The sequence below is a fragment of the Agelaius phoeniceus genome, chromosome 4 (genome assembly GCF_051311805.1).
Source record: "Agelaius phoeniceus isolate bAgePho1 chromosome 4, bAgePho1.hap1, whole genome shotgun sequence".
In the NCBI taxonomy this organism is placed as follows: domain Eukaryota; kingdom Metazoa; phylum Chordata; class Aves; order Passeriformes; family Icteridae; genus Agelaius; species Agelaius phoeniceus.
Window position 1 is genome coordinate 51,510,594 of NC_135268.1, and position 14,666 is coordinate 51,525,259.

A 14,666-nucleotide genomic window follows, 5' to 3' on the forward strand; every position below is an offset into this window, starting at 1 on the left:
GTCTGCCTAATGTCTTTCTAGCTCTATGTTGGGTTCATGAAAAAAACCTTAGCAATGGACTCTTTAAACTTATTTCTTCCATTATTTTTACTGACTTAGATTCTGTCTTTTTCTATATAAACTGAAACAAGCTCATATAGGTTTTTCATATATACTTTATTTAGTTACAGAATGTTCTTCTGGGATTTCTTTCTAATTTATTCTGCTAAAAGAAGTGTATAAAAATAAGGAACCTACAACAAATGGTTTATATTAGTAACTTGATTGGAGAAGGAAGTACCTTATGTAACAAATTTAAGGATAGAAGACCCAAATATGTTCAATGTATAAAAGTTCTGACAGTACCTCTTATTTGATTGACAACAAATTAAAGTTGATAGCTAGTCTGAGTTGTTACATGTTAAGGCAAATCTAAATGGCCCCTTTAGTTTAGATTCAGAAAAAAGATGACATGCTTTGGCTTTATTTATTTACTAAAATCAGTACAACCTTAGGGTCACCTGTCTATTGTGAATGCCTAAATCCATTGATCCTTAAGCTTGGAGAGACTAATTTCATTTAAGTCTGGATTCACAGCCAGATTTAAATGCCTGGTCTCATGACATCCTTCTAAATTTCAAAATCAGTGTCAGATTCTCCAAGTGTTCATTGCAACTCTCAGTCACTTTCACTATAATCCTTCTAAGCTGGTTTCATAGAGGCTGTGGACATTCAAGGCTTTAACTCCCCTAGGACAACACTGCAGGGAGACAAGGAACGTAAATATAGAAGAGCAATTTCCTACCCACATGCTATTACACCTGACATTCCAAAAAGCTTCTCAGTCTGTACATTTTCCACCAGCACCTTGTAAAGCTGGAATTTGGCATGCTTCACCATATTCTTACTTACTTACCCCTTTCCCATCCTCTCCCACCCCTTCACCCTCCTGCATCTGTCCTTCGCCACTGCTGGGCTGTGCTAGCCCACCCTGCTGTGCCTGGCTGGGCTCCTGTCGTACCTGTGCAACCCCCATGGAGAGAAACATCCCTCCGTGGAGATAGTCCTGACCTCCTACCTTCAATTTGCTCTGAAGAAAATGCATTAGAGATTTCCAAAATAAAGAAAAATAATACTTTTAGCTGGTTTGAATAAAAAAAATAAGCAGCTGAAGATCTGAAATTAGTCTTGATCAGCTAGAAGTCATCTTTCAGCTGTCACATACCTTCTTTGAACAGTACGGGCATCTAGAAAACATTTCATAGCCACCTACACTTCAGACAGGGTACATACTGCAGATTCAAAACAGACAGATTTATCCCACTTTGCTATTGACTTTCCAGACATATCCCATCCCTTGGCAATATGAATATTAAATTACAAAGACATTTTGCACAGAAGGATTTCCTGAGTTGGCTGGTGAGGGCTCCTTTGGTCTGCATATTCAAGTTTCTCCTTAAGATTTATAACCAAAGTGTGGATACTCTCTTTCCCCTCATCTGCCTGAAGAAGGACTGCTCACTCTCGCCTGCCTCCGCACTCTCCGTGCCGCCCCGCACGCCGTTTCCCCACACTGTCTTCTCCATCGCGCTGACCAGGCCCCAGATGCCTGAGGGACCGGCCAGACGAGCCCGCGCAGCCATGAGCGGCCCGGGCTCCGTAAGGAAGCAGCAAAGTAACTCTCGCCTTCCCGCCCTGCAGCCAGGACCCCGCAGCCTCGCTCGCTGACACTGCCAGCAGCCGGGCATCGCCGCTCGGCGCCAGCCGTGCCCTCGCCGCCCCGGCGGAGCCTGCCCGGCCCGGCCGCTCCGGGGCTTTAGGCGCCAAGCTGAGGCAGCGCTGCGCTGCCCGCGCCCGGCACTGCCCGGCACCCTGCGCGGGGGTCCGCGCGCTGCCCGGCACCCACTGGGCGGCCTCGCCCTCTGCCCGGGGCGGGGGCTGGGGGCTCCTGGCGGGGCGTCGCCGCCGGCCGCGGGCGGGAAGGGGCGGGGGCGGCGCGGAGGCTCCTCCCGGGCTGCGCTTCCCTGGGCGGGCGGAGAGCGGCGCTGGGTCCCCGCGGCGCACGCTCCGCCCGAGCCTCCCCCTCTCCCGGCCGCCGCCGCCGCCGCTGCTGCCGCCACCGAGCCGCTCCCCCTCCCCCAGCCAGCGCTCCCGAGCAGGAGCTACCGCGCCGCGGAGCAGGAGGCGGCGGGAGCGCCCAGGGCAGCGGCCGGCGGGGTGGCGGCGGAGCGGCGAGCACCACCCGGCACGGAGGCTGCTCAATGCTGCACCTTCCGGAGCTGCATGAGGTAAAGGCGGCTCCGGGTCCCGCTTCCCCCCGTGCTCGCTCCCCGCTCCCCACGGCCGCGGGGGTGTGTGCGCGGAGCCGGGGCTGCAGGGGGCTCTTTGTGGGCCCGGCCGAATGCGGGGCGGCGGGGCGGGTGGGGGGGGTGCGGGGCGAGGGCTGAGGGGACATGAAGTTGCGGGAACAAATGGAAAGTGGCGAGTGGCCGGGCCCCCTTCCCGGGGGGGCTCCTGGAGGCGCGGGAGGGCGGGTGGGGGGCTCTGAGGGAATGGGGGGGTCGCGGGGGGGTTTTGTTTGCGCTCGCCGCCGCCTCCCTCCCTCCCTCCCCCTCTCCTGTTGGCTTCTCTGCCTCCCGATAGTTTTGAGGCCTAACTGTTTAGGCCTCGTCTCCCGGCTCCGGGACCGGTGTGCCGGCTCCGAACCACCCCCTGGGGCCGGAACGGCGTCCCCGGCCCACCCCCCGGGCCGTAAGGGGCCCTCGGCCGCGGGGTATCCTTCGATTGGGCCCCAAATTTCATTGTAAAACCGTCGGCTGCGAACTAACAGTGTTGGGCTGGAGCAGCCCCGCAATGAAAGGAGGCGCCGGAGGGGAGCGGGGAGGCCCGAGTCGCGGGGAGCGGCGGCGGGCCCAGCCTCGCTCCCGCCGGGATGCGGCGGGGACAGCGCTGGGGGGCGCGGCCGGCGGGGCGATAGCCGGGGCCTTCAGCGAATTGAGGGTGAGGAATGGAAAAAGAGGGTTAGAAAGTCGTTTCTATTCTGCTGAACTTTTGTTTTCTGACCGATAGAGGCCGGTAGAGGACTGTGGAGAAGGAAAGTTTATAACCAGCAGCGCCAGGATGGACTTCCCTGCTACCCAACCAAAACCTGCTGCCGACGGTAAAATCATCTACTATCCTCCTGGAGTGAAGGAGATTACGGACAAAATTACCAACGATGAGGTGGTTAAACGGTTAAAGGTGAGCAATTCTGACCACCACCCCCCTCCCTGAAACTTTTACTTGTTAAGGTAGACATTTTATCACTGGAATGGAGAACTGCCAGAGTTTTGTTGTCCTTCCTGCCTGCAGACCTTTAAGGGAATATGACTTCATTGCTTTTCCTTAAAAGTGGAGGACCCATTTTCCCCATTTTTTGTAATTCATTACTGTTGTCTTGTGAGTTCTCTCAATGCTGGAATTGGTACATTAACTGCTAATTTGTACATGAAACATATCCACAGTTTAGAGGAGAGGTCTGAAGTGGAATCACAAGTAATAATTACAGGATATGCTAGCAAAATTTTTTGGCAAGCCAGGTGGTGTTTTGGGTTCCGGCATTTGAAGAAAGTATAGTTGAGTGGAGGAAGCAAGTAGGCCTACGTAAGGGTAATTTTGATTGAAAAGATCACACTGTTTGCCAAAAACAGAGCTTAATTTCTGGAGTTTATGGATGGAATTTTGAAATAGTTTCAAATGTAAAACCTCCCTCAGATTTTTTAACTTAGTGTAATGCACACTGTTTTTTTCCTATTTAGTATAATTGACAAAATTGCTAAATTTTCTTGAGCAAAAGGGATTGTTAGAAAAGCATCTTCTCTGCTGTTTGACAGCATCTGAGGGAGTGCGAGTCTTGCCTCTTTTTTACTTTATTAATCCCTTCTTCCACTGGAAAAAAAATGCTACTGTGCTACAGTAGGATTATTTCTTAAGTCCATGCTGAAAATAGAGAATTAAGTTGAGCATTGATCAAATATTGACACAGCTCGTTTGTTAACACCATGGTCTTTGGACCAAAGGTTTTTGTAACCTAGGATTTGGTCCTATGCCCAGGGTGGAGTAATAATTTTTAGAGATTGGTAATACTCTATCATCTGATGATCTGTTTCCTATGACAGCAGTGACTCTACAAAGACTGAAAAATAGAAATCACGGTCTGGGCTGGTCAGCTAGTACATTGAAAAGTTTTCTTAGCTATAAATGTGAGGAGAACATAGGCTTTGTGCTTTGTTTTTTTAAGCAGCAAGGCACCTATCACTGTTCTTTTTTTGAAAATGAGCCTTGTTGTCCATTTACAGTTTTGAAAATTATGGAATGGACAAGTTTGGCCTAGTATTTTCAGAACTGCAGTGGAATAGTGCCAGTTACAGGAGAGGATACTAGAGTTGTGACTATTTAGACAGATACCTCAGATTAAAGTCTGTGGAATGTAGAGGAATGCAGTTTTGAGCTGATCCCTGAAACAGGTGTTTTATTTTGTCCCAGTTGGTGGACTTGGAATGGTGAACCATGTCATTCCTATATAATAGGAATAATGGAACTTCAAAATCATGTATACATGTTTTACTGAATTCACGTGTGTGTGTGTGTATTAGACATAATTTCCAGGCTAAGAGCAGACTTTTTTTCTGTTGTTTTTTAATGAATTATTGTTACAAAATTCAGACAGCCAAAAAATTTGAGAGTAACTTCAAATGTAAACAAATACTTTGCTACTGCACCTACTGAATTTTTTTTCTGTCTGAAATGACAGAGAAAGTTTTTTCTTACTGTATTGGTACTGTTTAATCTGAGTTAGAGGAATTTTTTTTTGTCAGGTATGGGCTTTACTGAAGCATCAAGAAAATGGGAAGTACTGTACATTCTAGGACTAAACCAACAAGTATATTTTTCTTTATGCTTTTGTATAATGTGTATGTTCTTTATGATGAAGTCAGAGCTTCTTTATATCAACTTAATTTATAAAAGCAAATTAATTTTGGTACGTGGAATATTATGATGTTGCTGTGCTTGGGATAGAAATGCTTGAAAAAGTTTTGTTAAATCTTTTCAAGTTTTCTTCAAAAGATAACTTTCCAGAACTTCAAATGTGACTTAATGATAAAAGCCAGCTTTAACAGAATGTACCAACTCAGGCATGAATCAGTTCTTGAAACTGTAGGTTTTTTGTCTTCTTGGCCATGCATCAGCCAAAGATGCTCTTACAGAAGGTGTTTCTTACAGAAAATGTGCAACTCAGAGTTTTGGCCACCAGGATGTGGACCAGTTCCTGCAAATTTTTGTTCTTTTAGCTTGTTGAAGTCATGGTCAACTTAACTGGTTACAAATCTGTGTCCTTATTAGCAAGTTTTCTGGTATTGTATCTGTATTTTTGTGTCCAGACCTCTTCTTCTAATGAAAGCTTTTCTTATTATTGGAACTTGAGACATTCTGGGCACCTGTCCCAGAGTGCCTGAGCAGCAGCTTTTGTGCCAAGGACTTTTAAAAAGAATGTTTTTATATCCATTCCCTCCTTCTGCTTGGCGTTGTGGGTAATAAAATGTAGGCCAGATACTTTCAAAGTGTTTTGATATATCTGTATGATAACATTATTATTGTCCTGAAAATGAAAATATTGAGAATTTTAAAATGAACATGGATCTTTTGTGGGATGTAGAAAGGAAATGCCTCAGGATTGCCTATGTATGGCAAATGAAACACAAGTTCAGGTGCTTAATGGAGTCAAAGGTGGTTTCTGGAGTGTTAGATTACGTGGATGGTTTGGTGCCTTCTTAGAGTGGGACAGTATGTGATGTATAGTTCCAGCTGTTGAGGAAGTGATTTTAACTGGTGTGCTGTGGCTGGGCTCAGATGTCCATTCAATAGATCCAAGTAAGTTTAACCAAACTAGGCAGCTAGCATGTAGCAGAGTGTTGAGGTTTACTGTACTTTTGACACAAAATCTTTTTTTTTAGGTCAGTCTTTCTCTTTACAGGGCAGATGTTCAAGTTATATAGGGATTGATTTTAGAGCTGCAAGTCAGATGCTTGACAATTTGGGTTAAGGCTTATAAAGGGGGATGGTAACTTTGCTTTCCCCTTCTCTTACTTGGTTATGTCAAACAATTGTAAGGCACCCAAGAAGCCCTCCTTCAGTTCCAAGATCAAAACAAAACCTAAATAAAACTTGAGAGCAATTGTGTTAGCCATATTATATTTCTCTCCATGAGATAGTTGAGGATTGAAAGAAGTTTTAGAATCTTGGCATCTGCTTTGCTGCAAAACTTCTTTATGACTATTTAATTTTTTTCAGAATTGACTGTGTTTTACTGCCATGTTAAACTGCAGAATTGTGTGTTGTTGTCAGTTTAAACTATTAAATCTCAGATATAACTTTGATCACAAGAGAATGATAAAATGTCATTGATATAAAACATTTTTAGTCATTATGAGTAAGATTAATAGTAGTGTACTTAATTGCCAGATCCATTACAAATAGCCTCATCAATCCAAAATGCAGAGACTGATTTTCTCAGTGACTGACATAAACAGCCCTTGTAGGCAAAGCCAGAACTGCCACCAAAATATGTGGTGCTCTCACGTGCTTGTCCCAGCCTCTGTTCTGTACCTTCTTTACAAGCATTTTGTTTTGTTGCACGCCAAAATGGAAGGGTTGACCGGATTAAAACTTAGCAGGGCAAAAAACTCCAACCAACCAACAACAGAACACCCACCCCTCTCCAACTAAGTTAATTTTAACCTGAACCCTTTTCTCATGTAATTTATCAGGAAAACTCACAAATGCTTGGGCTGGCACAGGGCAAAACCAACTTCTTTTTGTGGCAGTTCTGCCTTAGAGTGTTGAAGGAGCCTCAGAGTCAATTTGAATGTTAAAGTTAGCAAATGTTCTCTTTTGAGATAGGGATGGGGGCATTTGTGTTGTTTCTGGAAAACCATCATGCCTGCTAGAGTTTTTAATGTAAAAGAAAGCATGCAGGATGGTGAGTTCAGATAAAGCTTTGTACTAGAAACTGTACAGTTTGGTAAAGTGTAAGACAAGTCTGTAGACAAAAAGAAAATACTTACAGTGCAACATTTGCTTTTACCTTGAGATATCAGTGTAAACACAAATCCATGAAATTTGTAAAATGCACATTTAATCAGACACTAAATATACACAAGTAAAAAAAAAGTTTCTGAAACTTTTCAAAGGAAAAGAAGCAATAAATTTATTTCAGCATGGAAAATTTAAACACAGGTTTAAGCCAGCGTTTAAATATATTTCTGTGAAACTAAGTTTTATAGGTTAGAATTTAGTGAGGGAGATACAGCTCTTTATCATGGCTGGGTTAGGATTCTGGTTTTTGTTTTGTGGGGGTTTGGATTTTTTGGGGGAATGATTGTCCTTTTGTTTTTCAATCTAGTAGTCTTGTTCTTTTTTCCATGGTGACAGTTAGGCAAGGCATTTGCTGTGAAAGTTGCATTTTATTTCAATGCCCCCCACACCCTTTCATCCTCTCTCTCCCCCTGCCATGCCCACCCCAAGGCCTGGCTTGTGATCATCTGGGGAAGTTAGCGCTCCAGGTGTGCCTTGAAGTCTTGCCTGTCTTGTCCCTTGGCATTTCTTAGTGATTATATGTATTTGTGTGAGAACGAAACAAACCCCCTCCCTCTCCTTTCCATTGCCTTTCTGTGTGTTCCTCTGGTTATCAGGTATTGGCCCCTTTGTAGTTTGGCCTCTTGTGCTTTCATACCACTAGAAATGGGTAATGCTAACAATGTGTCATATCATGCACAGGTAGTTTTAGGCATCTGTTACATCATGTTAAAATTGAGAAAGGTTGCTTGATGCTACTTAAATGTTTTGAAATAGGCTGTAGTTACAGGAGAGGAAAAAAAAGTTTCTTTTAACTAAACCTGATATTTCTGCGTAAGTTAATGGCTGCTCTCTGAGGTTGTGTAGTTAGATGGACCTTTGATCTGACATGGATAGTTACATTAAACAATACTAAAAAAACAAATTAAAATGTCATCTGATAGGAGAAAATCTGTTGTGTCACTCACAAGAATTTGGTATGTTTGAGAGGAAAAGGTATATACATAGTAAGAGGGTTGGATAGTATATTAACTAATAAATGCTCTTTGCTGGCAAGTCTTGGATGACATGGGTGACTTGCATGTATTTACATGCATATATTTAAGAATTATAAGTAATTTTGTGGAGGTCATACAGCCAGGTTACAGAAATGATCCACAGTTAATTATTCTAATAGTTTTAAACTTCATGAATTGTATTTAACTGCAGACTGCAGTTGCAATGTTCTTGAGCTACTGCTAGCCACATAAGCCTAAAGCCAAATTTTTAATTTGATTTTGCCCATAGTTTAATCTTTTTAATTAGTTTGAGTCTTGTAACAATCAAGTTTTTCATTAACTAGGACAGGCCACTAGTCAGAGAAGAAGAAATTGTGTTCTGATTTTTTTTTTCCAAATGGAATATTAACCAATTGCTTTGTAAATGTCCCAGTTTTGTCAGTCCTTAGAGGAACAGACCATGTGGGCTTACCAAGTTCACCCAGATGTTACTGAATTTCAAACTGATTGATGATGACACCGTTTGTTTTTGTATCTGATAATTTTCTTTTGTTACAAGTGCATCAGTAATTAATGGCAATTTCACATGTACAGTATTATTCTAATGGTTTCCCAGCAACACTAAGATAAATGTATTGTGAAAAAGAAAAAAGCCCCCATTTGAAAGGGGGGGAGGGAAACCCAAAAGGTTGCTGAATTAGAAATGATAATTTCTGATGTCTGACCTCTGACATGGACAGACTAGTTCAGAAGTCTTCATGTCCTTATTTATTCTGTTAGAAACTTCAGAGATTTTTTAAATCTTATTCTTATGCTAATGCTTGAGGTTTGTGAGGCATGATGTTAATCACAGTTAAAAGATGGGGAACTGAAGAGTTACTGAAAAGGAAAAAAACAAACCCTAATATCAGAAAGACAAGCTGGCTTCATATGTCTGATTTGGTATTTCTAAATTGTGACTTTTCAAGTGAAGTGCATTCTGTGGCACTTTATATGTTCAGACTGAAAGTTTCTTTGATTTCAGCTACATTTCTGAGTGCCCAGGGCTTCTGTAAATCAGGCCTTATCTCCTAAAAAATCCAGAAAATGACTAATGTTTTCTGTGAAAACTGTTACAGGCTGTTTTACAGGCATTATATAGAAACTTTGTAGTAGGTGGGAGGCTGGCATGCAAATCTTCAGACTTTACCATTTGAAAATACAGTATAGAATATTAATTTTCTTCAAGTATTTTCCTTCAGTTACAGTATTCCATCTATGATAAATAAGAAAGGTGGTCTTTGACTGGTACTTCTCTACTAAATAACCTTGAGTAACTCCAGAACAAGTTTTTTAATGTAAGTGGAACCAAGTAATGGCTTCAGGATTTTGATTGTGGTATTTCCTTTTGTGTGTGTAATCACTTAGCAAGTACTATATTAACATTAGTATTACAAAATCTGACTAGAAGTTTGAGAAGTACAGGATTATTTACCTTGGAAAAGAGATGATTAAGGGTTGTTGTGATAATAATAAATTACAAACTTCTGAGTTTGTCCCCCTCTTCTAAAATTGCAAAACTATTGAATGCCAAATATTACTTAGGGGCATAGTGGAAGCCTGTGGCAGACCAGAGCTCTACTGATGTTGTCTTCAGTGTAAGTGACATGATTTAGTCATAGAAATCACTTCAGGTGGATATGCAAGTCAGTATGTATTTTTATGGTACAACGTGGGAGACTTGAGGACTTCGTTTGCCTAAGTTTGCAAAACAGCAGGAGCTTTAGTAGTGGTCAAAGACTCATAAAGGAAGTGTTATTCTCTTACCAGTGATACAAAGTGAAAGAAGAACTATCCCTGGGCTTGCAGACAGTAATATGGAGATGATTGATAGAAAGGGAAATCAGGCATATATATGTGATTACTTTTTTACCTTGTCTACTTGAATCAGTTCTTACTGTTTTGTCTGCTTAATGTTAATGTGCATCTTCTGCTATAATAAAGAAAAACAACAGACAAAATAATTAGCAGATCTTTGGTTCACAGTATATACTACAGCCATTTAGCCACTTTGGTAGTTAAAGAAACCAAACTTTTCTGTAGTCCCCAGTTTATGTTAATCATTGTTTGTATCTGAGGGTTTTTTCCCAGACTGCAATATCTTGTTAATCACCATTGTTACCTAGAAATGTAAAACACATGCTTATTATTGGTGTTACTCAAAGCAATGTGTGTTTTGCTGGCTTTGCAGCTGCAGTAAACTAATGAACCGTATTCCCGCTGCTGTGCTGACATCAGAATCTGGCTGTTGTAAAGATCTCTTAAGCATGATGAAATACTGCTAAGGAGAAACAAAGATAAAATTGGCACAGCATACTTGCTGCTCAGGAATGAAGATGGAAAACTTTCTGGTACCTGGATAGCATGGGGATAATCTAAACATACATTTTACTTGTACGAGACTGAAGGTACATACTTAGCTGATGGAGGTGTCAGAGCTTCAGTGTTAGGTCCAGGTTTGCAGCAGGGAAAAAATCCTTTCAAATTTACTGTGAAGGCTGATCAGCCTTTTTAATGTCTTACTCTCAGGTGAGTTCCTGTTTCTTCCTGGTTGTTCAGTTATATTACCTAATCTTAATGGTACTCTATTGTCTTCCATGAGTACAACCTGTCATGTTCTGCTGTTCTACAGTTTGGTAGTCATTAGCATTTTAGGCCTCATGTCTTCAGTTTCTAATGCTAGAAATTATGACATCTCTCTCCATGAGATTTATCAAAATTTTCTAAACTATTGAAACAGAGAAAAGGTTTTGTACTGGCAAAATACATTCATAAGCATTAGACACATGTCTTTTCTATTTACCAATAATATTTGAACAGATATTGAAGATGAAAGAGAAGGAGGAAGAACATTTTTTTAAAAGGATTTTGGAGAAGTCTTATATTTCTGGAGTTTTCTCACACACTATTCTTTGGTGTCTACAACACCTGAAAAATGCACATGCTTAAAAATGAAGTAGCTAGATTAGTAATTAGTAGTATTAGAATTTGCTTGCAGTCATTAAAGAATTCCCCTTCCTCTGCAATTTTGTCTCTCTCTTACTTATGGCTTTCTGTGGAAATAGCCCGATTGACCATGAGGAAATAGTTTAACATCTGCAGTTTTACAATATTTTTAAAATATTATGTAACTTACTGATCTTAAAACTGTTTTTATCCATGCATCTGGTGTGAAAGCCCATCAAAAGACCAGGACTCAACTTGAGCTTACTATGGAAATCTTATTACTGTTGTTTTAAATACCCAAAAATCAGTCTCTCATAAACTGAGGAAAACATTTGTGTGTCTCAGTTTACTTTGTATATGTGATAGAACTTTGCCTGGGAAATTGTTTTTACCTCACTTTTCTAATGAAATACGTCTAATTTCTTTGTTACTGAACTTCCCTGAAGTTACATTAGTTCAAAACTTGCTGGCAGTTGGACAAAGGTTTCAGAGATGGAACACTTGTCTAGTTGCTGCTGAACAGAATAGAGATATCCAAATTCTGTTTACACAAAGGAACATGGACCAGCACTGTTAAACATTTCAAAAGGCAGCAGCCCGTGTGCTAGTTGGAATAAATTCAGTAATTATTTCATGGGTGTCTCAAATGTTTTAGGGGATCTGCTGCCCTCTTTCCAGCTTTCTGGACAGGGCACCCAAAGGAAAGTGGGCAGGTAATGCAGGAAGGATGAGAGCAAGGCAAGGGATGCAGCAGCTCTCTGAGAGGAGAGTGGTGGGGAAGAGATCTGTTGGAAACCAGGCAGTGGCAATTTTGCTGCCTGTGATAAAATCAGCTTCAAATAGCAGCAGTACAGGAGATAAACAAGGAAAATAAAGCACAAAAACTTTTTAATACTCTCTTAACCCACAAACTGGTAGTGGGTGGTTCATGGTATTCAAAAGTACTACTAATTTTTAAACTTAAAAGTGGTTGTTTTTAACAACTGAATCTGAGACTTGTATTCCATGATCAGCTTGATGAAAATTGCTTATATGATATGGTATTACTGAAAGGGTAAAGTAATAATAAAAAAAGCTAGTCTAAAAACCCAACAAAACCCAAGTCACTCAGAGGTAGTTTAAAATCTCAAAAGACAAACAGTAAGTTCTTTAATTGATGTTTTGTATAGTGGTTTTTTATGTAATTACCTTTTTCTGGTTTTTCTGGCTACTTAGAATCAGGGTTGTGGTACAAGTGCTGAAGAAGAATATGTGCAATGAAAATGTAGTTACACTTAGGAAGTGCTTAATATAAAGAGTGTTACAAATTATGCCAATAGTGATGTGGATATGAAAAGAAATTGGTTATAATAATTCGTTTCCTTGAAAAGAAAAATAAGCTGATTGACTTCTGTTACGAGTTCAATGTAAGGAAGGATGGGGTTGCATATTTCACCTTAAAATTTTTACTCTGTCTTTTGGTCCATAGGGTAGTCAAAGTATAGTAAATCCTGTTATTTTAATATAATTTTGTGTTTTAACTGTGCTTTTGTTCTGGTACCATTGGAAAATATATGCATGTACTTAATTATCCAAATGCAGTAATGATTCTCTGTAATAACTCATTACTGAAATTTAATTAAACTATTCATAATTTAGTAGGGAATTATTTGAAACTAAATTCTGCAGAATATAAAAATTGTTCTTTTCTTGTGATTTAAGAGAGTAAAACCTGATACTCACTTAACTCTTGGCTTCAGTGCTTTTCTCTGGGCCTTATTCCTGTCAGTCATAAAGGAAAAAAATTTTCTTTTAGAAACTTTGTTTCCATGAAGTAGTGAAGAGAAATCATTCAGAAATTTGCCTGCTCTGTTTGCACAATGGCAGAATGTATTGTGGAGTATGTGAAAGGAAGTTTAATTCTTAAGCTGTTGCAGTAATAAAAATAAAGTAGGTAAACTCAGTACTTTGTTATGATGGTTGAAAACAACTGTGATCTGTGAGAGGTGGAAAAAGTGGCCCTATATGTGTGGGCCAAGTGTTTCCTTCTCATCAGTGAGGTGCTGCAGAGTTAACATTCATTCACCTAGAAGGCAAATGAAAAATGCAAGGCAGCTTTAAAGCATTTTTCCTTGAAAATGCATGTTTATTTAAATGCCTAATTCAATCATCCTTTATAAATGTGGTTGGCATGTGTCATTATTCCCAAAAAATTCTACTCCATCTCAAAAGCTCCTTCCTCTGCTATTACCAGTAGAATATCAGTGGCAAGAAGTACTATTTTTGCTCATGTGAAGTCACTAAATGAAGGTCTAGTAGTTGCATTTGTGACCTGTTAGTAACATCTTTTTCTTAGAAAATGTATGTAGAATATGAAAGTAGGCATAACTGTAGCTGAAGGGAAATTGGGAAATCTGGAAATAAGATTTCAGCCTTGTTCCTTTTGAAACTGGTAGTCTAGACTGCTGTAAAACCACGAGAATTTTGCTTTAGGAAATGGAGGGTTCACCAAGTACAAAAACTATATCTTTGTAGAATACATACACATTAATAGAACTGGAAGTAGGTCAGTAGAAAACTTAATAAGCAATTAAAAAATCACTTTGAAATAGGACTAAAAAGCAAGTTAGTGTCTGTTTCTAAATCTCAACTGGGAAAGCAGGGGTGGTGTGTAATGTTTTCCAAAGTTAGGGTCTTTCAGTCCTAGCCTGTGTTTCCCTTCAAAGGTTAAATCACCTTCAGACAGATTACAGATTAAAAAGCTGCCATTTAATTTTGTTTCACTTTGACATTTTTAGATACTGTTCTTAGTTTAGGTTCTTGTGCAAATTGGAGCATTTTGGTCTGAGTTAGATATGCTGTGTAGATTAAAGAATACTCATCCTAGAATTGGAGCTCTGTGTTTCACTCCATGTTTTATGCTAAAACTGGTTTCTGATACGTGTGTATGTCTGTGAGGATGGAGTTCACCATTAGATTTTTATCTAGCAGTAGAGCTGGTTTGAGAAACGCCTTGAGGGACTCTATCTCACAGGCTCTGCCTCCTGAGAATTCATACTGTGGAGCTGTGCCCTAATTCACACTGTCTTGAGACTCCTCAGAGTTACTCTGACTCCAGTCTGTATGTGTGAGGGCTGTCACGCATTTGTTTCTGTACAGAATCTGAATTGATGTCTCTCAACACTTTGTTAAAAGCCTGGCATCATGCAGCATCCCCAGAAAATTAATTTTAAAAGTAACCTCAAAATTTTAGAAATAAGGACAATATTAGTTGTTGGTGTTTTTAGAAGATTATTTGAGAGTTCTCCCCCAATTTTTCATCATCTTTACCAATGTTCTGCTCAGAAACAAAGTTGTGGGAAAAAAATTTCATCAAGAATGTAACAATGTGGAGGAGTAAGTAATGACAGGTTGGTTTTGTAGAGTATTCCAAGTCAGTTTAGTGATCTGAGCTGACCTGCATAGTGGGTATACTAACATAGTCTAAATCAATTTAGTTTATCTTAAAAATAAGTAAATAATTTTAAAAGACTAGTTCTCTTTATAGTCTGCCAGAATTGTGTTATAGAAGCTTGTCATCCTGGCACTGTTGTATATGAATACTTTTGAGTA

The 14,666-nt window shown here is 40.3% G+C and overlaps 1 protein-coding gene across 2 annotated transcripts in view; it reads left to right on the plus strand.

The window, feature by feature from the left end:
* The first annotated feature begins 2,022 nt into the window (after window positions 1–2,022).
* Window positions 2,023–14,666, plus strand: part of PDS5A (PDS5 cohesin associated factor A) — a 78,051-nt gene continuing 65,407 nt past the window's right edge. The window contains exons 1-2 of one of the 2 annotated variants that reach the window (XM_077177602.1): window positions 2,023–2,267; window positions 3,049–3,219. In XM_077177602.1, the coding sequence (XP_077033717.1) occupies window positions 2,241–2,267; window positions 3,049–3,219 (198 nt within the window). In that variant the 5' untranslated portion in view covers window positions 2,023–2,240. The remainder of the gene's footprint in view (window positions 2,268–3,048; window positions 3,220–14,666) is intronic. The other variant, XM_054633097.2, reaches the window with a different exon arrangement.